Source organism: Thamnophis elegans, chromosome 4 (assembly GCF_009769535.1).
Source record: "Thamnophis elegans isolate rThaEle1 chromosome 4, rThaEle1.pri, whole genome shotgun sequence".
NCBI lineage: Eukaryota > Metazoa > Chordata > Lepidosauria > Squamata > Colubridae > Thamnophis > Thamnophis elegans.
The window spans coordinates 11,484,532-11,510,549 of NC_045544.1; the positions used below are offsets into that span (position 1 = coordinate 11,484,532).

The following is a 26,018-nucleotide window of genomic DNA, read 5'->3' on the forward strand; positions in this document are numbered from 1 at the left end:
ATGAGACAGTACCACCCTATGCTTAGGTAGATGTATAGCTCGTTGTGACAGAAGCTCTTGTGCTTTTCACATAGGGAGCTGGGGAACAACCAGTCATTTGCTTGTCATATTCAAAATGTTACTCTTGATGCCTCTGCTGGCTCTTTCATTGGGTACTGTCTTCTGCTTCACCCGGAGCATCCCCATTTACTTGTGAATTTGGAATACAATTGAATAGGAAGTTATAAATTTCAAGGCACAAGTGCTCTGCAGTGCTTCAGTTTAGGTTCAGAAGAGATGCTATAGAACAAGAGGGAGCGTGAACAAAGCACCTGCCTATGAAAACAGATGTGGTGTGTTTAATATGTCTCAAATAGGTGCTGCATTCACAATCCTGGACTTTCTAAAGCATGCCTTCTGAGTTAAATCTGAAGCATAGCCCATCCCTCTGAAGAGATACTTGGCCATCAGTTCTGACGAGAAATGAATAAGAAAGGACTCCTACACTTATCCAACACCACACCTTCTGGAAACCAAAAGTAGCATCCGAATGAAGTAGAGGCTAGCAAATGTTAAGCGGCTGCATGTAGTCCAAGTTTAAGAACTAGTTAATTCCCATTCCCAAGGTCTGCCCTTAAGTTGCCTTTGTATGTAAAACTGGGACAGTATTATTGCATCGTATTGAATAAGTAGTTTTGAACTCGAAGCATTGTGTATTTAACCTGAAATATTGTGTATTTAGCTCAAATTTTGCTACAATAGGTTCCATTCTTAAATATGGATCATCCGTAAACAGGGCTTTCTAAATCCCAGGGATATCTGTACAGGTTATGAGTGAAAGTATCTAGAATAGCTCCAATCCTTTGAGCACCAGGGACTGGTTCCGTGGAGAGAGGTTTTTCTGGGGACCAGAGGGGACGTGGTTTCATGTGCTGCTGTATCCTGTGGATAGATCTTTCCTTGTTTGTTTGCTGGTATGGTGCCAGTCCATGGACTGAGGGGGGGGGGAGTTTGGTGATCCCTGATCTAGAACAAAGTTATCATTATCATCAATAAATATGAATAGGTAAGGAGAGGAGGATGGAATGGAGAGAAAGAGGAGGAGAGAGGGTAGAAAGGGGAAGAGGAAGAACAGGAGTAGGAGAAAGGTACGGGAAGAAGGAAGGGGAAGGAGAGGAGGAAGGAGGAAAGTAGAGAAGGGAGGGAGGGAGAAAGGGAAAGGTGGATGGAAGGGAAAGAAAAGGAAGGAGAAAGAGTAGGAAGGGAAAGAGGAAGAGCAGGAGCAAAGGAGAGGTAAGGGAAGAAGGAAGGGGAAGGAGAGGAGGAAGGAAGAAAGTAGAGAAGGGAGAGAGGGTGAAAAGAAAGAGGTAAGGAGAGGAGGAGGGAAAGGAGGAGGAGAGAGGGTAGGAAGGGGAAGAGGAAGAACGGGAGTAGGAGAAAGGTACAGGAAGAAGGAAGGGAAAGGAGAGGAGGAAGGAAGAAACTAGAGAAGGGAGAGAGGGAGAAAAGAAAGGGAAAATAAGGTGGTGTTACAACAGGAGGAAGGGATGGTAAATAAAGCAACCCAAACAGTATATTATAAGCTATCAAATGAAATAATAAATGTATAAGAATGATAAATGTTAAAACACCTGTAACCAAATGACATGCTGTATGTGATGATGGGTTTTTTTTGTCTATGTGTGTGTGTGTGTGTATGTTTTATTTTATTATTGTGTGTATGTGTGCTTTATGTAATAAAAATAAAAAAATAAATTAAAAAAATAAATATGAATAAATATTAAACTCATGATACAAAAAAGTCCTGCTGCGCTCAATTCCAAATGTAAATTTATAGTCAAAAAAGAAACTCTCTGGGTCCTATAAGGCAAATGGTTTTCATTTCTATTTTGCTCTGTTGCAACAGTTGATGGACAGTGGCAAGAGTGGAGTACTTGGAGTCAATGCTCGGTGACCTGCTCCAATGGCACACAGCAGAGAAGTCGACAATGCACAGCGGCAGCACATGGGGGCTCTGAGTGCAGAGGTCCATGGGCAGAAAGCAGGGAATGCTACAACTCTGAATGTACAGGTACATTACCTTCTCTCAATCCCTTCTTATATGGGGGTTGGAAAAGATTGGGTATTATCCTTTATTCTCTGAACAGTCTGGGATGCCACAGAAAGATATTGTTGGGGATACAAGAGATGTTGTTGGGGGTACCAGATTATCTATTATGCTTTTGAGCAGTTTCCAACCTGTGATCTGGGCAATTGAACTGGGTCTTCCATTCCTGTCCTTGGCTAAAATTCCTGCTTCACGTTTAATACACGACAACATCATTTTCCCCCCTTCTGCTCATTTGTATTCATTTTTAGAATACTGGGGGATAGCAAATAGTGAACATAAAACCATTCTTTCTCAGCCCAACTCACCTCACAGTGTTGTTGTTATGGGGCAAATAGGAAGAGGAAGGTATCTTGCATATGTTCACTAGCTTGAGTTATTTGTAAGAATAATAAAGGTGGGACATGAATGAATGAATAGCAGTGTTAAAATAGTGGAAGGGGGAATGACAAGTTATAGGGCCTGAATTTAAGAATGCTTCAACAAGACCAGAGGTGGGTTCCTACCAGTTCGCACCTATTCGGTAGAACCAGTTCGTCAAATCTACCGAACCGGTTAGAAGAGGTTCTACCATGGGACCCGGAAATCAGGCCACACCTACAGAAGAGGTTCCAAAAAATTTTGAAACCCACCACTGGTCCTTGGATATGATTATTCTACACTATCATGCTCCTATTTATAAGACTCAGTGCCTCTGTGAAAGGTAAGGATGACTACTGCGTTTGTGGTGCAATCATAATATTGCATGTATTGAAGTTGTTTTAACGCAAACCAAAGATGCCTTTTAAAAAACAAGTTTACATCATATTCTTATGCATGCCAGTGCTGTGTGTGAGGCAATTTAAGGTGGTTCTGACAAGTGTCGTCGGCATCTTCATATCCGGTCACATGGGCGGCAAGCCACTCCCATCCGGTCACATGGGCAGCAAGCCACTCCCACAAAGGAGGCCACACCCACAGAATAGGTTCGAACAATTTTTGAAACCCACCACTGAACAAGACCCATAATAATGAAATGCCTCATTTTGATTAGACTACAGTTTGAGATATTGAATATGCACCTGCTGCAAAACCTTGCGGACACAGATATCTTGGTATAGTTATCCATCAGATGATATACTGTTTAGATTACTTTAAAGTAGTTAATATCTTGTTAATGTCTTGTTTAGATTACTCTGGTGAAAGAGAAAGATGCAATCCAAAAATTACTACTGTACAACTCCCAACAATGATTAAGCTGGCTAACTCTGCTGGGAGTTGGAGCCCAACTTCCAAAGGAGACTTGTTTCTCGAGCCAGCTGAAATACATGGAAAACTATTCAAAATAGTTCTAGTTTACCACCAAATTCTTGTCTAGCCTAATGTATACCCCTCCCTCCCTCCACCCTCCCCGTAACCCCCCTCCTCCCCCCCCGACTTCCCAGAACCCGTACACGGTATGGATTTTTAACAAACACAGTCTAAAATCTATTGAGAAAAAAGAAATTAATGACATCTCTACATTGATCTTAGCTTCTTCTTGCTGAGCTAACTTTAAACAATTTAAATCATTTCTGATCTTAAGCATAGGCTAACTGGAATTTCTTGGTCCCGTATTTATTTTGTATATAGTCAATCCATTTTTTCCAGTCTCATTTGTATCTCTCATTTGAGTGATCTTTAAGATATGCTGATATTTTAGCCATCTCGGCTAAGTTTGTAACTTTCAATGTCCATTCTTGAGTTGTAGGCCGGTCTTCCTTCTTCCAGTATTGCGCCACCAACAGTCTTGCTGCCGTTATTAGGTGCAGAATCAAGTTAGTCTCTACCACTGTAAAGTCAGTACATATAACTAGTAAGAAAAGAAATGGAAAACTATTCAGCAGATACCGCTAATGCCAAAGATACAGTAACCTTGTTTACCTGGGCCAAGTGCTGAAAACATATATATCATCAAAGTTAAAGTGGTTGCATTGGCTCTTGGTCCAACCTTTGGGCATACTTGAAAAACTCTGGCCTTCTAAAGCCCTAAGTGGCTTATTAAGACTAATTTATAGCAGGGAGCTGCACCAAGCTGGATTCGGCTAACCATGAGGAAAGTTTAGCAGAGTCTGACTTGATTAGGTTTTGAACAGTGGTGGGATTCAGCCAGTTCGCACCTATTTGGGAGAACCGGTTGGTAACTTTCTAAGCAGTTCGGAGAACCGGTTGTTGGAAGAAATCTCATTTTGTATTTTTTCCCACTTTACAGGGCTAATCCTGTAAGGAAGGCAGGAAGGAAACGTTCTGGTGGTGTTTCTAGCCTACCCTGCTTACAGAAACTGCCTCTCTGGTTAGCCCTTATTACATTGTAACAGCTAAGGTGAAACGCCCATCAACGTGAGTGATGTTGAGTTGGCCATGCCCACCCAATCACATGACCACCAAGCCCCATCTACCCTGCTGGTCATTAGGGCAGAGAACCGGTTGTTAAATTATTTGAAACCCACCACTGGTTTTGAATGAGACCATATCACTCTAGGACTGTAGACCAGGCTGAGAATTTGGGTGAGAAAAGAAATCCAAGGGGAACACACAGTAAACCTCCTCCATATTGTTTCCAACCCAACAACATGGATGTCTTTGTTATCACCATGTTCATTTTAAGGGGGGATTTCCCTTTTCCCATATATAAGCTGCATCCTTTTTGTCGTTGCTTCTTTACAGTTTAATGTTGTTTATAGCAGTTTTAAAATCATCTTCTGCATGAGGTTAAAAAAGAGAGAAAATGTATAGGAAGAAATTCTATTTACCACTTTTTGAAGGCTGCTCGTATATATTTATAGAACAGACTTTTGTAAAAGAAAAAGAATATGAGAAAAAGAAAGGCACATTTAAACTCATTTTCTACATGCAGTCATACCTGTCCCAGAAGAAATGTGGGCTGAAGTTTAATCTGTTAAGGGAATCGTTTTGTAATAACAGTATATTGCTGAAGTATTTCAAAGTTCAGAAACTTTAAATGATCTTTCTGGAATGTCTCTTAATCCTGGAGACTGGCAGCTTTTAATTGCTCTTTAAAAGAATTATTGCATAATAAGCTAAGAAAATGAGAATTCTAAATTACCATAATTTAAAATTTTTAATACTTGCTAAATGCTTCCAATATTGTCAAAATAATTTGCCTTCTTCTAATTCTAGCATAGTTAAAGTTTCTCTGTTTATTTTCTTTTTCCCTTCATTTTTTTTTTAAAAAATTCATTTGGTTTAAACACTTTATACTCTCCATACAATTCACATGTAATCTACTCTTTTTAATTAACTTGTTTGCATTATGAATAGCTTCATGTAGCTTCAGTTCAGTTTCTTTTGCTTTAAATTTGCAACAAGTCTTATGCCAGATAATAAAATTCCATTTTGATTATGCGCTTTCTGGTTTGGTTGAGATGAAAAACATTTAATTCCAAAATATCTTTGCTGAACAGTTTATAAAAAGTTTAGTAGATAAATAATTATTGGCTAGACTAGTTAATTTGAGACAGTTACAGCAGTACATTTATATTTTACTAGTACTTACCATCTCTCTCTCTCTCCCTCCCTCTTCCTCCACCACTTTTTTAATTTTTTACTTCTATTTTTTTTTTTTTACTTTCAAAATTGTGCATATACATGACCCGAATTTCCTTGCTGCAGATTTAACTTCAGTACAAAGCTAGGCTTCCAGAATCTTACCTGCAAGAAAAGGAGGCATTTTGCCAGTTGCTTTTATTCCGATGCTTTTATTTGTAGTAAATCCTTGTGTTTGAGATTTTTGGATTGTCCGTTTATTAAAGGAAGCATAGAAGAAGAAGCCTGTTTGGAGCAGAGGGAATTAAGCACATTTGGATCACTCCGTAATATGTAAGGAGGAAAGAAGAGGATTTGAGGAATGCAATATATGAAATCCCCAAAGGAGAGGGATCTATGCCAGCTCTCGCCTTTTCTTTCGCTGTCTTCTCTTATTTATGTGGGTTTTTTTTTTGGCACGTCTGAGTTGAATTTTTCTCCCTCGCTCACTAGCACTAGGAAAAAGGATCAGTACAAAAGACTGGATAGAGGAAACATCTGGGGATTACAACTATTGCTTTCACAGGCTTGTTTTTTTTTTTTTTTCCTTTTCCAAGTCTAAGTTAGAAATGTATTCAAGTCAGCTCTTTGTAACTTGTCAGGTTGTGATCACACTTAAAAACTGAAGATGGGCAGAGCAGCAAAGGCAGGAATAGCAGCTTCCTTTCAAACCTGCTTCCCAATTGTCTCTACCAAGGACAGAGAAGGTTAATTTGGACCTGGGACAGATAGTGCAACTGATGCACCTTAATTCTGCAATAGTCTGCAAGATTTTAATTTGGAAACTGCACAAGAACTTACATTTCATCTCATTTAATAAGAATTTACATTTAAGAGCTGCGGTGGCGCAGTGGTTAGAATGCAGTATTGTAGGCTAACTCTGCCGACTGCCAGGAGTTCAATCCTGACCACCTTGAGGTTGACTCAGCCTTCTATCCTTCCAAGGTGGGTAAAATGAGGACCCAGATTGTCTGGGACAATATACTAGATTTAGATTTAGATTTATTTTATTTGTATGCCGCCCTTCTCCAGGAGGGACTCAGGGCGGTGAACAACTCAAGGGGGAAAGGGAAATATAGAACACAATACAAGAAGTTAAAATAGCCAAGAATCACACAACCACACAAGTCGAGAGGGGAGGGGAATGCATCAACCTCAGGCCGGCCGGCAAAGCCAGGTTTTGACGGCTTTTCGGAAGGCCTGGAGAGAGGTGAGGGTCTGAATCCCTGCGGGGAGTTCATTCCAAAGGGCTGGAGCTGCCACAGAAAAGGCCCTCCCCCGGGTAGTAGCCAGGTGGCATTGGCTGGTAGACGGAACCTGGAGGAGGCCGACCCTGTGTGATCTAATGGGTCTTTGGGAGGTAATTGGCAGCAGGCGGTCTCTCAAGTACCCAGGTCCAATACCATGAAAGGCTTTATAAGTTACGACTAGCACTTTGAAGCGTATCCGGAGACTGATCGGTAGCCAGTGCAGCTCGCGGAGGATAGGTGTAACGTGGGTGTACTGAGGTGCACCCACAATCGCTCACGCGGCTGCATTCTGGACGAGTTGAAGTTTCCGAATACTCTTCAAGGGCTGCCCCATGTAGAGCGCATTGCAGTAATTTAGTAGTCTGTAGTAGTCAGGTTTACTGACTCTGTAAACCCCTTAGAGATGGCTTTAAAGCACTATGGAGCAGTATATAAGCCTAAGTGCTATTGCTATTTAAACGGTATCATCGTGATGATTTTTTTAAGTATTCTACCCAATAATGGCTATTTTTATTTATATTTCCTCCCCAAATACCCAGATTTGAAACATTCAGCACAAAAGCTGTAGTACATAACAAAGATACTTAATCCAAAGGGAAAACATTAGTCTGAGATCATGTCAGTTTGCTTAAAAATGCAAGCAGAACAAAATTCTCTAGGGTCGGTACTCACAGCCTTGTCTATGTGCTGCTCTGAATAATATATGTTGACATAAGCAACGTGAAAAGGGATCTTTGGGTGGGTGTTGGTTCCTTTGCAAGCAGAGAGTGGTTTGAAAAGCAAATCACCCCATGCCCTCAAACTGCAAAAAGAGGTGGAGTGAATTGGAAAAAGCCACTCTATTGATGGGGATATTATGAATTCGCTTATGTGGAATTTATAAGGGCCTGCAAAGAATTTGGCCCTCTGCTTTCGATGCCTCATGCTGTCCCGAGGTGATGGTGAATTACAGCAGTGTGAGGCATCCTTTTTATAAAGCTTTCAGTCTTGCTTTCTGTCAGCTTCATAATCTTATCGGTATAAGGTGGATCCCCTCTTTATCAGCTGCAGTTATGTCGACATTTATGTGAAAATAGGGACACGGTCAGTGGTGGGTTCTGTTGTGATTGGCTAGAGCCTTTGGAGCTGTTATCAGACTCTGACAGCGAGCGGGCTTATGAGTCATACTTGGAAGAGGAGGAGGGCTCTGGACAGGGGTCTGACTCCGAGCAGAGCTCAGAGAGACTAGTTGGTCCCCAGGTACTGACTGAGCCTTGGATCAGTGGGGAGGACATAAGAGAGACTAAGCCTTGGATCAGTGGGGAGGAGACAAGAGAGGCTGAGCAAGAACCCTCCTGTGAGTCTTTTCGGGATGCACGTAGGAGAAGAGCTGACTGACGTAAGGCACAATTGAGGACTCATAGGAAGTGATTATACCCAGCTGTTGCTCGGTAGAGGCTTCTCTTATGGATAAAAGGACTGATGGTGCCACGCCCTGGTTGCAGAAGTCAACGTTCATTGATCCTAGGTCGTGGTTTATTTGTGAGAGACACTTGGAGAAGTGATTTGCTTTCTGTAACCTTGATTCGAAGAGACACTTGGAGAAGTGCTTTACGTTCTTTTTGTACACCTTGTTTTGCCGTAAGAGAGATTTGTTTTGCATTCCATTATCTTCAAGCAGAGACTTTATTTATGTTTATTTTGGGCTCGCAGCCAGTTTGAGCTGAGGACTGATAAAGTGAGTTCCTTTTAAGTTTGTCTGCCCATCGTCTGTTAACAAGCGAAGGAGGGGGGACTGAACAGGTTTTGACTCCCGTCGCAAATGGTACGCTTCTCATAGGGTCGGGCGCCCTCGTCAGGCATTTGTACTGCGCACGCATGCGCATGTCACCACCCTGCAACACCCAGCTGCTTGGCAGAGGTCGCGCAGGCACTGGCTGCTGTGCGTGCATGCACAATTGGCCCGGTTGCTTCAAAAACAGGTAACGAACGCGGGCAGGCGGGTGCACGAAATGAGCCACCGTATCGGTACAGTGGCCGCTGCTCCCAGCTAATACCGGTATGTCCGTACAGGGCTGTACCACCTGGAACCCACCACTGGACACAATGGCTCAGTTGCTAAGACACTGAGCTTGTCAATCAGATCATGCCGACCACATAACTGGAGATGTCTTCGGACAGTGCTGGCTCTTTGGCTTTGAAACGGAGATGAGCACCACCCTCTAGAGTCGGGAATGACTAGCACATATGTGCGAGGGGAACCTTTACCTTTACCTTATGTGAAAATAGTGGCTGTAAAGTAAATAGCATAAAACTGCACTGGAACAAAATCCTGTGTGAGGTTGTAAAGAACGCCAGGACATAAAAGAGCCGAGGTGGCGCAGTGGGTAGAGTGCCACTTCAGCTGACTGCTAGTTCAGCAGTTCAGTGGTTCAAATCTCACCGACTCAGGGTTGACTCAGCCTTCCATCCTTCCGAGGTGGGTAAAATGAGGACCCAGATTGTGGGGGGCGATATGCTGACTCTGTAAACCGCTTAGAGAGGGCTGAAAGCCCTATGAAGCAGTATATAAGTCTAACTGCTATTGCTATTGTTATTGCTATAACTCCTCCTCCTCAGTCCCGGGGACACCTTCAGTTGAGTGGGGACACCTTCAACCCACTGAAACCTTCAATTGACAGCTCCATCTGTTATAATGCCAGCAGTGGATGAAAGGGAGACTTTAGCTGATTGACGTGCCTGCAGCAGGCATTTCTGAAAAATTATGTTTTCCCATTGCTCTGCGACAAGACATCGCAGCAAAATCTGCTGGAAATATCTGGATGCCATGGTGGCAATCACTGCAGCAGCAGCACCTCCCCCTCCCTTTATTAAAAACCAGTTTTTCCTGCTAATAATGGCAGGTAGAGGGCAGCACAACATCATCTTAACTGGCCCCCTATCAACTCCCAGGGATTAAGACTGCACTGCTAGATGCCTTCTGAATATAGTAGTACTTTTAACGTTGCTTCACTTTCCTTTTAGGTGAGTTTAATGTGCTACTCATTTGCTAACGTTTTATTTTACTATTTTATTTTATTATTTCACTATTTATCAATTAAGGGCAGCTGCTATTCATAACTGAAGGGAAGGGCAAAAATCTATGAAACCTGCCTCCTACTGAGAATATTAAAAAAAAAAAAATCCACCATATGACACATTTCAAGAATAGCTTTTTGCTGCAAAGTCATAATTCTTCCAAGGATTAGAAACTGTTTATTAATGAAGCTTTTTTTTTCTAAATGGAAGAATTCCTGGGGTGATATTTGAAAGGTTAAGTTGACGAGAATTGTTCTGTAAGCTGAAGCCAAAGTGGCAAATGAGAATCCTTTTTCCTACCATTAAAGTCTAAAGATTCTTTCCTTGTCTTTTTTTTAAATTTGATTTGGTGGTAGTATTAATAAAAAAAATATAGTGAGAACTTTACAGTAGATGAACACAAGAGATATTGAAGAATATATAACAATAAATTGTATTGTACTGCAACATCACAATAGCTGTGTAAATGGAAACTGGCAATTATTTAAAATATTACATATTTATATGTTACAATCACACTGTGAAAATGAGGCTGCCATCAATATATATTCACAGTGCAATCCAATGCATGTCTATTTAGGAATAACTTCTACTGAATTCAGTGTTATTGCCCATTCTGGATATTTTCTGGTTATTGGTTACTAGTTACTGTATTTTCAACCATGGTCACCTCTCTTTGCTCTTACAATATGGACAAAACTATGTTGTATTTAAGCTTATTTACTGGCTAGATTCAAGCAAATTGCCCCCCCCCCTCTCTCTCTCTCTCTCTCTCTCTCTCTCACTCTCACTCTCACTCTCACTCTCACTCTCACTCTCTCACTCACGGAACTGAAATGTATGCTTAAGAGCCGAGGTGGCGCAGTGGTTAGGGTGCAGTACTGCAGGCCACTTCAGCTGACTGTTATCTCCAGTTCAGCGGTTCTAATCTCACCGGCTCAAGGTTGACTCAGCCTTCCATCCTTCCGAGGTGGGTGAAATGAGGACCCAGACTGCGGGGGTGATATGCTGACTCTGTAAACTGCTTAGAGAGGGTTGAAAGCCCTATGAAGCGGTATATAAGTCTAACTGCTATTGCTATTGCTATTAACTTTGGCTAGCTTCTGCCCATTCTGGATATTTTTTTCAACTAACTTTGCTATGTCTTTTTTAAGTGACTGCTTTACCCATTTCGGTGAGTTTGTTTGTAATAGCTACTGTTATGGGATCTAACTATTATATATTTTTTTCTCTCCAGCTAATGGTCAATGGAATCACTGGGGCCATTGGAGTGGGTGTTCCAAGTCTTGTGATGGTGGTTGGGAGAAGAGAATAAGGATATGCCAAGGTGCAGCTACTACTGGGCAACAGTGTGAAGGAAGCGGAGATGAGGTTAGACGGTGTAGTGAACAGCGATGCCCAGGTAAGTAGCAGGTATGTGTAGAGTGTGGTTTAATATGGCTTTCAGGTTTAACATAACCACATCTAGGATTTAAAATAAAGATGAAACACATCAGGAATAAACCCAAAGATGACACATAACTGTATCCCTCATAAATTAATTATGTTTGATACATGATGACTTTTTAATACTCAGCACTAGTATTAAAAGTAGATGAAATTTGAAATGCTGATTTTTATTAGTTACAACTGTTTGTTACAAAGTTGTTACTCTAAATTCTACTCTTAATTGCATATAATCATCATAAGTAGAAACAACAAACTGGGTAAGGACTTGGAGTCTTCATTAAGAATTAGAAATATTTCTAATTCTTAATGAAGACTTCAAGTCTTCATTTCTAATAAAAACATTGGGTTTTTATTTTTGGGGGTATTGTTGACAAGAGGAATGGCTGTGTTTATTGTTTAATGTTATATGGCCCCGGTTATGCACAATATATATGTGACTGTACGAAAATGAAAATGGAAAATAAAAACACATTTACATAAAGAATTAGAAACATTTCAGTGTGAAAGGCAATAACTCAACAAGTTTCGGAGAATGTAGGGAACCGACGTATCAGATTCTGCTGATCTCACAGCACCTCTGCCCTTGAATTATAGCCCACCCTTTTCATTTGCAGTGAAATAATGAAAACTGCAGAAGAAAAATCTTAATATAAGGTAAAACTGGTTCATAAAATTACATTGGCATCTCATTTACCTTATTAGAACTTAAATACATGCTGTTTATTACAACGCTGTGTGTGTCTACTAAGGACTAAGGCCATTTAACGAAATTTAGTCTTAGGAAAGTTTGTGTAGGATTGCAGTCTATTTCTTTGGTTGAAATAAATGAAAATGTATAAAATGTACTTAGCTTGAGTACAGTCTCTTCTCTGTACTCCAAGATAATTACATAATCTTTCTCTTTGCAAACAGAGGAAGGACAAAGGTTCATTCAATCATCTGAAATAATAATTGGACAAAATTAATTGATGTCTTTCTATTCCTCTTTTTTTTGCATTTAGCAAATTAGCTCTGTTATGTAATTGTTATGCATTTTAGCTTGATATTTTAAATGCTATGCTTTCATTTTATGTATCTTAGTATCTTCATTAAATACATACAATATATTTCATTATCATGACAATAGACGACAAACCCTCCTTAATTATACAAACTCAAATATGGAGTAAACTAACAAAGAAGAGGCCATTATGGATGACTTAGTATGTAATTTCAAGATCTTTGTGAACATTTAAGGTAATTTCACTGGGATTGCTTCCCCCACACCCTCACCCCCAGGCAAGCACAGAGTCAAGACTAGATAGTGATTTATTCTCTGTTCCTGCTCATAGAGATGTATCTAAGGCTATCCAAGTAGTGAAATAGGCTAGATCTGTATATTTCTCCTCCCTTTCTAACCTTTCTCCTTCACGTGGTGAAATCACATGAAGTCCCGGAAAGTCTGCTAGACATTAATAAGCAACCATCTATCTAAATTCAGCATAAGTTGCAGAAGATGCTAAAGCCTTTGGAGAGCCTAATGAGAAACTTGCAGGGTCAAAATTATTCCACAGTTTAATTGTCCAGTGGACCCTGCATCTACATGTTCATGCTCTTTTATTCCTAGTGTTACTATCTGTCACTAAAAAGCGTGCTTTGAAACAACATATAAGCTGGTGGGATAATCAGCCATGATGGAGATCAGAGCTGCAAAGTGAAATGGGAGAAAGAACCTAATCTTACTCTGCTCTTTCATGGTAGAACCTTCTCCATACAAAGTCAACATTATGGAATACGAAAGATGCATGGCTGTTCCAATAGAATTGGGGATCCAGCATCTATCAACTGTTGATTGGACCACTTCTGAACATTTAAAAAAAATTATTTACTAGCAATTCAGTGCAAATCCATGGCATTGTACCAAACAGTCAACAATAAAACATCAAAAATCCATCCGAATAGCTCCAACAATTGTACCTCTAGCTTCTCCTTTAAATGCCTTTTATGTCAGAGATAATTACAGCAATAAAAATGTAATTACATATGCAGATGTGGTTCGCTCAGATTCTATGAATAAACTAAAAACACAGCAAGAACTCCTTAGTGAAAGCTGGAATATACCATGGCTCATGTACTTTCAAATTGTCAGAAGAATAAAATCAAATTTCAAGAATGGAGGAGGAAAAAAAATGTGTTTTTTTTCCTGGAAGTTTATTATCAAAGAACTACCATCTTCAGCTATGTTGCCTCCTCTTTACTCCATCTCCTTGCTCACGGTTGGTGGCATGCTGAAGAATATTGGAAAGCCTTTTTTCTTAGTTCAGGTACAAATACTACAGCTTCATTGTGATTCTCAGCCCTCAGGCAAGGAATAGAGCTCTTCCATTTGCAACTCAATCTCTAAATCAAAGACAGACAATCTAATGTCCTTCAGATATTTTAGGATATTATATCTAACTAACTGGGAATTATAAGAACCATACTGCAGCTTATGGTTGAAACCTTAGATTGCCTTTTTCTTGCCTAGGTTAACAAATAATCACACATTTGGATGGTAAGTGATTTACTGCATAATATCCAAAACAGAGAGAATGTTGACATGTTTGGCCAGTCCATCAAGGTCTCTTGTGATTGAGACACAGCTGTGACAGAGGAGAACTGCTATCCTCTATAGCTCCAGTTCCATGCAGTTAATACCTGGTTCTTGTCTGTGTGCCATCGTTCTTCCTGGGCATAGAATGTTTAATGTGAGATGGCTCACCTTGGATGAGAATGTTAGCCAACCCAAATACCATAAGGCTATCTAAACCAATATAACCAATAGGCAAACATTTGATCAAGTCTGGATCATCGCCTATGTGGGAAAGGTAAACTCCTATCATGGGATAAGACTCTTCCATTGTTTATTCAACTGTATTTATTGAAGGATGCTCTATGAAGAGCAAATGAAGACCTGCAGAGAGAGAAAAGAATTAGCAATGATATACAGGAGATATATTCCTTAATCCTGGAATTTTAGAACAAGAGCACACATCTTTTTCCTACAAGCAACCACCTTTGGGGTGAAGAAGGAACCTGTACCCTACTCACGTTGGCTTGACAAAAACATAAGCTAAATCTGATTTAATTTTAACTGCATTTAAGTATATTTATTAAAAATTAATTAAATGTTTTATCCTCTATTATTTTGATAATGGTTACATCAAAAAGTATTATTTAAAAATCATTTGAGTGCTCTGGTTGGTTGCACCCAAAGCTTATAAGAAGATCCAAAGTTTAAGGAAACTAGATTTTTTTTGTCCTTTTTCAAGGTTTCGTCTCCTTGCTTGTTTATGTTGTTAAAGCCAGTTTTCTTTCTGGTCTTGGAAATCATGTCCAGTTCAGGAAATACTACACGTACAGGAACCCAGTGTTTCTGCAAAGCATCCCTCATGCTTTAATTCTTGCTCGTTTTGTTCTTAGAGGATGCATGCGGAAGCTACCCTCTGCCCTAGGTTTTCAGCCAGCTTTATATCATTGAAAACACACTAGTTCCCTCTTGCCCTCATGCTAAGCTACAAAAAACATAATACAAAAGGGTTGACAAGGTCAGAGCATGCAACTCTTGATTAAGAACTAGAGGCTTCTGTAGAAGAAGCTTCTGTAGACAGACTTCCTCGACTTCTGTGCTCCAGGCGCATTTCCCACTGGCGATGCGTAGCCCTTGGAGATTGCAGCAGATTCTTTGCAATGCTGGCGGCTTGTTGCTCTCCATGCATAAAACTTGCAACTGGAAAGTATTTATGAATGTTTGGAGCAGAGATGCAATGGATGTAGGTGGTGACTGCAGTTTGCTCCCTGTTTGAGGGCTATAGAATACCAAGGAAAAGATTTTACAGTGATAAAAGAAAAAGAAGATGCCACAGTGTTTATACCGTATATACTCGAGTATAGGCCGACCCGAATATAAGCCGAGGCACCTAATTTTACCACAAAAAACTGGAAAAGTTATTGACTCGAGTATAAGCCTAGGGTGGGAAATGCAGCAGCTACCGGTAAATTTCAAAAATAAAAATAGATACCAATAATGTTTTTGAATATTTATTTCAAAGAAAAACAGTAAACTAGTGGTGTATTCAATGAAATACTTCACTCACCTCATGATGCTGATGTCCCGCTGTGATGATGATGTCCCGTGCAGCCGCGGGAGCGATGTCCCGCCTCCTATGACACACGGCACAGTGATTCCTATCATTGGATCACTGTACCAGAGGAGGTGGGACATCGCTATGTGGCTGCTTGCCATAACAAGGAGGAGGTGGGACATCGTTGCAGAGCGGCAGGAGGGGGAGGAAGGGGAATTGTAAGACAGCCCTGCATTACATTAGAACGTGAGGAGGGGGGATGGTGCGGTGCGCGCTGCGCGGCAAACTGACCCAGAGGGAGGGGAAACTCACAGGGGCACTGGGCCATTCACGAGTGTCACCCAGTGGCATGGCCCCGCCCCTTTTTCTCCTCCATTTCGGGCAAATTTTTCACTGACTCGAGTATAAGCCGAGGCGGCTTTTTTCAGCCCAAAAAGTGGGCTGAAAAACTAGGCTTATACTTGAGTATATACAGTATATGACAAAGCGTAGGTGGAAAGGCAAACTGAAGACAGTTGTATCAGTTTTGGTTTGTTGGTTTGTGACAGTTTTGGTTTGTACTGCTCCTTTGACCTGATTTCCTCCTTGCTCTTTCCTGGCACACTAAATCCTTGGAGTGGAATTTGGTATTGGGTGCATAGTTTTGGAAATGACAAGGCAAAATTCTTGTAAGGCCTCTAAAGTCCTTAAATTCTTATTTAGATTTTGGAAAGAGTCCCTTTTACGCCACGTGCTCCCAAATGTGCAAAGAAGCCCCACCCTTGCCTCCAGAAGTTGTAAATGCTCCAACACTGGACGTTTTTTAAGATGATGTTGGATAACCATTTGTCTGAAGTGGTGCAGGGTTTCTGCCTAATCAATATACTGTATATCAGATATACACTATAATGTACTATCTCTGATTATGGTGCATGTTATGCCTGGAACAGAGAAGTAAGGTATGTAAAAGGCAAAATTCTTCTAAGGCTTCTAAAGTCCTTAAATTCTTATTTAGATTTTGGAAAGAGTCTCTTTTACGCCAGGATAACCATTTGTCTGAAGTGGTGCAGGGTTTCTGCCTAAGCAGGGAGTTATACTAGAAGACCTTCAAGGTCCCTTCCAACTCTGTTATCCAATCCTATCCTATCCTATCCTATTCTATATCAACATAATCAATATACTGTATATCAGATATACACTATAATGTACTATCTCTGATTATGGTGCATGTTATGCCTGGAACAGAGAAGTAAGGTATGTAAAAGGCAAAATTCTTCTAAGGCTTCTAAAGTCTTTAAATTCTTATTTAGATTTTGGAAAGAGTCTCTTTTACGCCACGTGCTCCCAAATGTGCAAAGAAGCCCCACCCTTGCCTCCAGAAGTTGTAAATGCTCCAACACTGGAAGTCTTTAAGAAGATGTTGGATAACCATTTGTCTGAAGTGGTGCAGGGTTTCTGCCTAATCAATATACTGTATATCAGATATACACTATAATGTACTATCTCTGATTATGGTGCATGTTATGCCTGGAACAGAGAAGTAAGATATATAAAATTCACTCTCTGGGAGCCAGAGGGATGCCCCCCCCTCAATGACAAGATAAATTAGACATTGGATTGCCTCTCCTCCCTCTAATCCAGCCTTGGAGTTGGAAGTCTGTGTTGAGCACTCTGGTCTTGTGGCTGATCTGAGGTTATGGGCAGTGATATTTCACTAGATCTTTGTAGCTCTGAGGCAGTCTGGCTGTCCTAAGTAATTTTATACTATTTCAATAACTTTTCTGAATATATTCCTTTCTGAATTAAACCACCTAATAAAGCTTTTTTTTTTCAGAAACTGACAGGGGCATTCCAACCAAACAGTAGGATTCCTTTTCCTGTAGTTTAGCCATATTCCTGAAAATTCATTTTTTCCCCAATGTTCTCTTTGCTCCAGAAGTGGATAGATTCTAGAACTTCTGAAATATATCTGCTGTCATCCCCAGAGAGCATCACCCCATGTGAAGAAAATCAGAAAAAAATAAATAAGGCTCCAACATAATTCCAGACTGAATATAGTCATTTTAGCTCATAGCTCTTTTGCCTATAATTCTTGTGTAAATAATGTCTCAAATCAAGTATGACTTTTGATTACAGAAACAAAGCCCTATAATTTTCTTGGCAATCCTAATGAAGTTCTGTACCCTGTTTTTCTTTAGGAATTATGAAAAACTATTTCTGGGGAGGGTTTTTTGGTGATCTCTTATCCGAGCACTAATCAGGATAAAGATAACTTCCATATGTTGTCTTCAAGGAGAGCCAAGTTTGCTAGGTGTCACTGCCTACTGGTAGGCAGTCTGTTAATCAATGGGCCTCCTGTTTTATTTCTTGACATTTTGGGGGGTAGAAAGTCCTTTTCAGTATCACATTACCCCTCATTTAAAATAATAGATGACTGTCAGGGATTATTTACTGACATATTAATTCCAGCTCCAAATTCAAGTAGAATCACTTCTCTTATAGTCAGGTGTGATGCTGCTTGTATAGCATCTCCTGTGATCTTACAAACTAGCAACACTTGAAATGAGCATAAATTAAGGATCTATCGGCCTTAGAGATGTACATTTGTTGGCAATTGTGACCAGCATGTCATGATTTATAATTATCATATAGTTAAATCTCTTTGATCTTGCAAGAAATTTTGTCATGCTTATCAGCTTTGTGCATAAGGCCAGTAACATATAATCATTGCTGTTTTGATAGCTGGTGAAGGAGAATAATTGAAGGAAAATAATCTAAGATTACACTGTGCCAATTCAGAGGATTCGTTCAGGCATAAAAGCCCCGATGAAAACATGAATGCTTGGCATGCAAAATGGCAATTCCTTCTACGATTTGTCAGGGACAGAAGCGACTGTGTATCCCCAGGATATAAGCTCTAGAAGAGCTGTGCCCTTGCCTCGACTTAAGAAATAGATTGCTAGGCTCTGGAGTCAGCTAAACAATTTCTCAAATTAATTTGACGGAATGGTTTGTCACAACATGGAACAGCTCCTTCTGTGTGCAAAAGGGAAGAACTGAAAATGGATAATTTGTCTGTTGTAAGGCTAAGCTGAATAAGAGTCAGAAAAAGATTTTCCTAAATGCTGTAAAAATAAGGACAAGTCACAAACAACAGCCTAAAGTTTTTACTTCCATACCCACCCCCAGTAAATTATAATAATAATATAAATTAATGATAATTTCAAAATATTCTATTAGTTTTATGGGGAGTTTTTTTAAAAAAAAAAAAGTTTAGATCTAATCTAATTTTGATTAAAAACAACTTTAGGTCAAGAAATCATACTACATAGCAGAGGTGGGTTCCTACCAGTTCGCACCTATTCGGTAGAACCGGTTTGTCAAATATACCGAACCGGTTAGAAGAGGTTCCACCAGTGGACCCAGAAAGCAGGCCACACCTACAGAAGAGGTTCCAATTTTTTTTTTGAAACCCACCACTGGCAAGGATCTTGTAACTTGATAGCTTTAAGACTTGCATGCTTCAATGCCAGAGTTTCTGAATAGCTACTTGGACCAACCTAAGTACTAATTCATAATTTCATATCCGGTCACATGGGTGGCAAGCCACTCCCACAAAGGAGGCCACACCCACAGAGTAGGTTCCAACAATTTTTGAAACCCACCACTGCTCCATAGTTATCATTATCACCAATAAAACAGAAATGTTTCCATAACCTGCATGTGGCCCCGGGCAGCTAATACTGCAGCCCCACAAAATCCAAAACGTTTAACTTTATTATGTGATTTATACAATGTGCATTAACTATATTATATATTTTATATGCAGCTCAGGACAATTCCTCTTCTCTTAACGTGGCCCAGACAAGCCAAAAGGCTGGACAACCATAGCTTAGATATTAAACCAAAGATGAAAGTTCATCTTCACTTTTGTAAAATTAGAATAGTGATTTCATTCTGAAAAAAAGAAGAGTCATTTTAATTAGTAATTTAGCAATTTAATAAATTTGTATGCCGCCCAATCCTGTAGGACTCTGGGTGGCTTACAGAAAACAAGATAAAAGTTAAAAATAAAAAGATACAATTTTAAAAACAACACACCATACATTCCGTCTAGATGGGGCTGGACCTTGTTCAACAGCCCCAGGACTGCTGGAACAGCCAGGTTTTAGTGGCTTTTCGGAAAGCCAAGGGAGTGGAAAGGATCCGGATCTCTACGGGTAGATCGTTCCACAGGGCCGGAGCAGCTACAGAGAAGGCCCTCCCCCAAGGGGCCGCCAGCCGGCATTTTCCAGCCGACAGCACCCGGAGGAGGCCCAACCTGTGAGATCTTATTGGTCGTTGGGAGGTATGTGGCAGGAGGCGGTCTCTCAGATAGCCAGGTCCTAAGCCATGTAGGGCTTTAAAAGTAATAACTAGCATCTTGAAGCGTGTTCGGAGACCAATAGGAAGCCAGTGCAGCTCACGGAGGATGGGTGTAACATGGGTGTATCTAGGCACACCTGATATTGCTCACGTGGCTGCATTCTGGACTGTAGTCTCCAACTGTAGTCTCCGAAGAAATCATTGAAAGAGACATATCCAATTTGCCAGCTAGCAAAAAAAAAAAAAAAAAAAAAAATTGGCAGAAGTTACTACACCATCTAAAACCTTTATGCAAAGTTTGCTACCTCATGCCCAGTTAATATGTGGACAGGAAAACGCTTATGCCAAAGTTTTGGCTTCTGATAATAAGCATGGCTTTTTAGCCCAGATTCTCAGACATTTCTAAGATGGTGTTGGATAATTTTTTTCCCAGGTAAAAATGGAATGGGAGTACTAGAGTCATCCATTTTCTAGTTTCAAGTTTCAAGTTCAAGTTTAATTTTATTTATAGGCTGCCCAATCCCGGAGGACTCCGGGCGGCTTACAGAGAGGGGAAATAAAATAAAATAAAAATAAAATAGACAAGTTAAAAAACAACACAGATACATTCATTTCAGTCGGGGCTGGACCTCAACGATGAAGTCAACAGCCCCAGGCCTGCCAGAATAGCCAGGTCTTGACAGCTTTTCTGAAGGCCAATAGTATTTAGACTCATATACCACTTTACAGTGCTTTACAGCCCCCCTCTAAGAGGTTTACAGAGCCAGCATATTACCCCCCAACAATCTGGGTCCTCATTTTACCAACCTGGGATGGATGGAAAGCTGAGTTAACCTTGACCCAGTCTGGATCGAACTCCTGGCTGTGGGAAGAATTAGCCTGCAATATTGCATTCTAACCACTGAGCCATCATTTTCTAGGCATAAAGGTCTATTTGGGAGACTGCATATCTTCCCAATTGTAGCAAGAAAATCATAGATACACACAGGACACCATCCATCAGCCCACTTGTATAGCCAACCAAGAGTGATAAGTCCTGTAAAAGTTATTGGATGAAGTCTTAGCAAGTACATCATTCTTTTTGCCTTGAGCCTATATTCTCCTAGTCCTTTTCCAGTTCAGTTTCCAGATCTTTCATAGCTACTCAGGACTGCCTTGCCCTTCTCCACTACTAGAGAGCCGAGGTGGCACAGTGGTTAGGGTGCAGTACTGCAGGCCACTTCAGCTGACTGCTATCTGCAGTTCGGCAGTTCTAATCTCACCGGCTGAAGGTTGACTCAGCCTTCCATCCTTCCGAGGTGAGTGAAATGAGGACCCAGATTGTGGAGGCGATATGCTGACTCTGTAAACCGCTTAGAGAGTGCTGAAAGCCCTATGAAGCGGTATATAAGTCTAACTGCTATTGCTATTGCTACTATTCCTTGTACTTTAAAGGCATCACTGTTGATTTGGTTTACAGAATTTACAGCTAACTATATGGGGATAGTACTACCTAATACACCATTTAAAGGATTGCAAGCAAGTAATGGGTGACATGCTTATGCAATGATTAGAAAAACTGAACAGATTTCTGTACTCTTATGAAATAAATAGTATCATCTGATGTTATTTGTCTGCTAGGCATTTCTCTTTATATATATGTGTGTGTGTGTGTGTGTGTGTGTGTGGTTTTTTTTATTTGTGCTGATAAATAAATAAAGGGAGACTAGTATAGATCTATTTCAAGCTATTTAGCTCTCATCAGCTAGCCATACCCATACTGTATGTGTGTATGTATGTATGTATGTATGTATGTATGTGTGTATATATGTGTGTATATGTGTGTATATGTGTGTATATGTGTGTATGTATGTATGTATGTGTGTGTGTGTATATACACACACACACACACACACACACACACACACACACACACACACACACACACACATATATATATATATATATATATATATATATATATATATATATATATAGAGAGAGAGAGAGAGAGAGAGAGAGAGAGTCACAACCCCTGGTAAGCCCCAATTATGGGAGGAAGCTAACTGCTTCCATTATCTGTCAATCGGCTCGTCACAAGAGTCCATCACGACAGAAAACCAATAATTTTTTTTTACTGTTTCCTTTGCTATATATGTGTTTTTTTAAATAAAAAAAAATATTGGGTTTCTGTCGTGATGGACTCTTGTGACGAGCCGATTGACAGATGATGGAAGCAGTTAGCTTCCTCCCATAATTGGGGCTTACCAGGGGTTGTGACTCTAAATATATACCTTCTTCCCTGGCTGGCTGATAGGAGTCGAGCTCTGTGGCTCAATGGTTAACACATCTGCCTTAGAGGCAATACAGCAAAGGTTCGAATCCCAGTAAGGGTATGGCTAGCTGATGAGAGCTAAATAGCTTGAAATAGATCTATACTAGTCTCCCTTTATTTATTTATCAGCACAAATAAAACACACACACACACACACACACACACACACACATACACACACACACACACACACACACACACACACAGATACATACATACATACATGCATGCACATATTTTAACACCAATAATTGTGGTCTAATTACTATAATTATATACATTTTAGTTATTGTATAGATTTAAATTTTACTTTGCTTTCAGAAGCTCAAGGCAATCTCTATAACATTATTTTCTCCAATCTTTACTGCAACAATAAACTTGGGAAAGAAAGTGACTGGCCATAAGCTACCCAGTGTAGTTCTCTGGTAGAGAGTCTAGTTGAACCTGGGTCTTTTTTTTTATTCTACAATTTTAATCGCTACATCACACTGATCTTTATGTAGAAAAGCACAGACTCAGATCAAACTATAAATGCTTGGTAGAATTTTCAGGATAACTTGAATTCCATTCTCAGCACAGCTGAGTGCAGCTGGATAAAATATACTTTTAAATAATATATTTAGCAATATACTTTTTGTTCTGACCACCCTCGTTCCACACCAAAGCACACTCCGAGCCAAAGATAAGTTACGGAATTTAATTAACAGATAGACAGGTCCTTGGAAGCAAACCGGCACAGACAAGCTTTGGCAGCAATAAACACAGATAAGCTGTGGCAGCAATCCAGCCTGCCAAGCTCATAACAATGTTCTCCAACATTTGTTCCTACGTTGACTTCTGCAAGAGGGGCGTGTGCACAAGTAGTCTTTTTATAGTCTGGAGAGGAGCCTAATGATCACCAGCTGAGTGCAATTACCTCCTGTAACTGTGCAACTGTTCCTGACGCATATTAGCTCTTCGGTGCCGGGCATCCAGGAACAACTCACTACTGGGGTCCGGCTCACTTTCCCTTGTCTCCTCCCCACTGGTCCAAGACTCAGGTGCCTCTTGGTGGCCATCCAGCCTCTCTGCACTCTGCTTTGAGTCGGAACCCTGTCCAGGGTACTCCACATCCCCTGAGCCGACTCATAGGGCCCCTCGCTGTTGGAGTCTGGTGGCAGCTCCAACGGCTCCTGCTGGGCCACAACACTTTTAAATAATATATTTAGAACTGGCTTGTCCGTAATGCGTTTTTTTTAAAAAAAACAATATGGAGTAAAGCCAAGTTCTTCTTTTTGTTTCTCTCAGTGGCATATTAGTGTGGTTTTGTAGATGTTGCTGTGTATTTGTTTTACTCCTTTACTGGACTTAAATAGCCACACGTTTTAACCATCTAAATTTCGGAGAGTGTATAAATTTACTTTCAATCTGCTGTTCAAACAAAACCGAGTGCAGCTCGCTGTTAGAACAGTGCTATGCATGTTAAAGCTTACAGATTCAAGCCCTGATATTATTAGTTAAGAATGAAGAGAGACTGTAGGAACTCTGGGAGTTTCTACTGATGAGGGAAGCTAATATGAAGCTAAAATAATAAATGCAGCAGGTTGGGATAAAGCAGCTTTTTTTTTGTTCCTTTTGTGGCTTTTTACCTCTGTGGCAATGTATCACTGCATCTCTTTATTTTAGATAGTTTTTTTAAAGCTGTTTATGAAGCCTGATTATGCACATAGATAACGGCATATATTCATTATCTGCAGTGGTGGGTTTCAATTTTTTTTAGAACCTATTCTGTGGGTGTGGCCTATTTTTTGGGCGTAGCTTGGCAGTCATGTGACCGGGCAGGTATGGCCAACTTGACATCACTCATGCACACTCAGTCACATGACCACCACCCCCAAGCCATGTGGCAAAATTTTTGGGACTCCTATGAAGGGGGGGGGGAGAAGAGAGAGGAAAACCTCCCAAAAATAGACAACTGGAGGATTAAGGGCCAAAATTAGGGAGATCGGAGAAGGCAGGACAGAGAGGAATCCAGTAGAAAGCTATCACACATTGGGGAAAGAACTTTGGGAGATCGGAGGAGGCAGGACAGAGAGGAATCCAGTAGAAAGCTATCACACACTGGGGAAAGAACTTTGGGAGATCGGAAGAGGCAGGACAGAGAGGAATCCAGTAGAAAGCTATCACGCATTGGGGAAAGAACTTTGGGAGATCGGAGGAGGCAGGACAGAGAGGAATCCAGTAGAAAGCTATCACGCATTGGGGAAAGAACTTTGGGAGATCGGAAGAGGCAGGACAGAGAGGAATCCAGTAGAAAGCTATCACGCATTGGGGAAAGAACTTTGGGAGATCGGAGGAGGCAGGACAGAGAGGAATCCAGTAGAAAGCTATCACGCATTGGGGAAAGAACTTTGGGAGATAGGAGGAGGCAAGACAGAGAGGAATCCAGTAGAAAGCTATCACGCATTGGGGAAAGAACTTTGGGAGATCGGGGGAGGCAAGACAGAGGGGAATCCAGTAGAAAGCTATCACACGCTGGGGAAAGAACTTTGGGAGATCGGGGGAGGCAGGACAGAGGGGAATCCAAGAGAAAACTCCAGACTTCGCCTCTGCTGTCTGGTAGATTGTGCCGCTGGACCTCTCCAGCAGGCGAGGGTGAGCATGGAGCGCCAGGGCCTGGGCAGGAATTTACTTCCGGGTCCATTTCACCATCCGGTTCTCCCGATCCAGTGCGAACCGGCAGAAACCCACCACTGATTATCAGGTGTGGGTTTTTAAAAAACAACAACACAAAAGCAAAATAGATCAAATTGTAAAATATCAGTCCCAGTACTTTGAACCTGAAAAAAAAAATCTTTTAACATTTAATGAACTATGTGCAGTCATGCTCATACCCTACATTCAGGATAAGAAGCACTGTGTGCAAATCCCAGGGAAAAAAAAAATCCCCAGGCTTCAGAACAGTTCTTTTTTAGCACTTAGGATGAAGTGAAAACAGCTCCCTTTCCTAAATGTTTGCCATTAAGATATATTCTTGCTCTTCTGGCACTGTCAGCTTTCTTGACATGATTTGAAAGAGCTTTGACTGAAGTAATTTTAGCAACCTATTTCATGCACTTCACATTAGCTTCACAGAAACATCTGCAGGATATTTTGTCATCTGTTAAAGTGCTCATTTCTTGCTTCCGCAGAACTTCTTGTTTCCACTAGATGTGTTTGCCATCTCAGGGCAAAAAACCAGGGTAGCGTCCCATAAAAATGTTCACACGCTGAATTAGTGAGTCTGTAGTCACAGGAAAAAATGCACAGCTTTGTGGGATATATTTACAGAAGCGAATGTAAATCCTGATTTAAAATACCCAATGAATTACTATATACAGTAAATGTATTAAAAGAGTCTCATGGCACCTGAATAACTTTTTTTTAAAAAAGAAAAGTAGTGGCAGGTGCACTTTGGGCAGTGGTGGGTTTCAAAAATTGTTCAAACCTACTCTGTGGGCGTGGCCTCCTTTGTGGGAGTGGCTTGCCACCCATGTGACCGGATGGGAGTGGCTTGCCGCCCATGTGACCGGATATGAAGATGCCGACGACACTTGTCAGAACCACCTTAAATTACCTCACACACAGCACCGGCATGCATAAGAATAGGATGTAAACTTGTTTTTTAAAAGGCATCTTTGGTTTGTGTTAAAACAACTTCAACACACGGAATGTTCTGATTGCACCACAAACGCAGTAGTCATCCTTACCTTTCACAGAGGCACTGAGTTTTATAAATATGAGCATGATAGTGTAGAATAATCATATCCAAGGACCAGCGGTGGGTTTCAAAAATTTTTGGAACCTCTTCTGTAGGTGTGGCCTGCTTTCCG

The 26,018-nt window shown here is 40.7% G+C and overlaps 1 protein-coding gene across 1 annotated transcript in view; it reads left to right on the forward strand.

Annotated features, from left to right (window-relative positions):
• The window catches only part of ADGRB3 (adhesion G protein-coupled receptor B3), a 556,344-nt gene that overhangs the window by 176,542 nt on the left and 353,784 nt on the right, over positions 1 to 26,018 (forward strand). The window contains exons 5-6 of the mRNA XM_032214959.1: positions 1,886 to 2,050; positions 11,195 to 11,359. Coding sequence (XP_032070850.1) covers positions 1,886 to 2,050; positions 11,195 to 11,359 — 330 coding nt within the window. The remainder of the gene's footprint in view (positions 1 to 1,885; positions 2,051 to 11,194; positions 11,360 to 26,018) is intronic.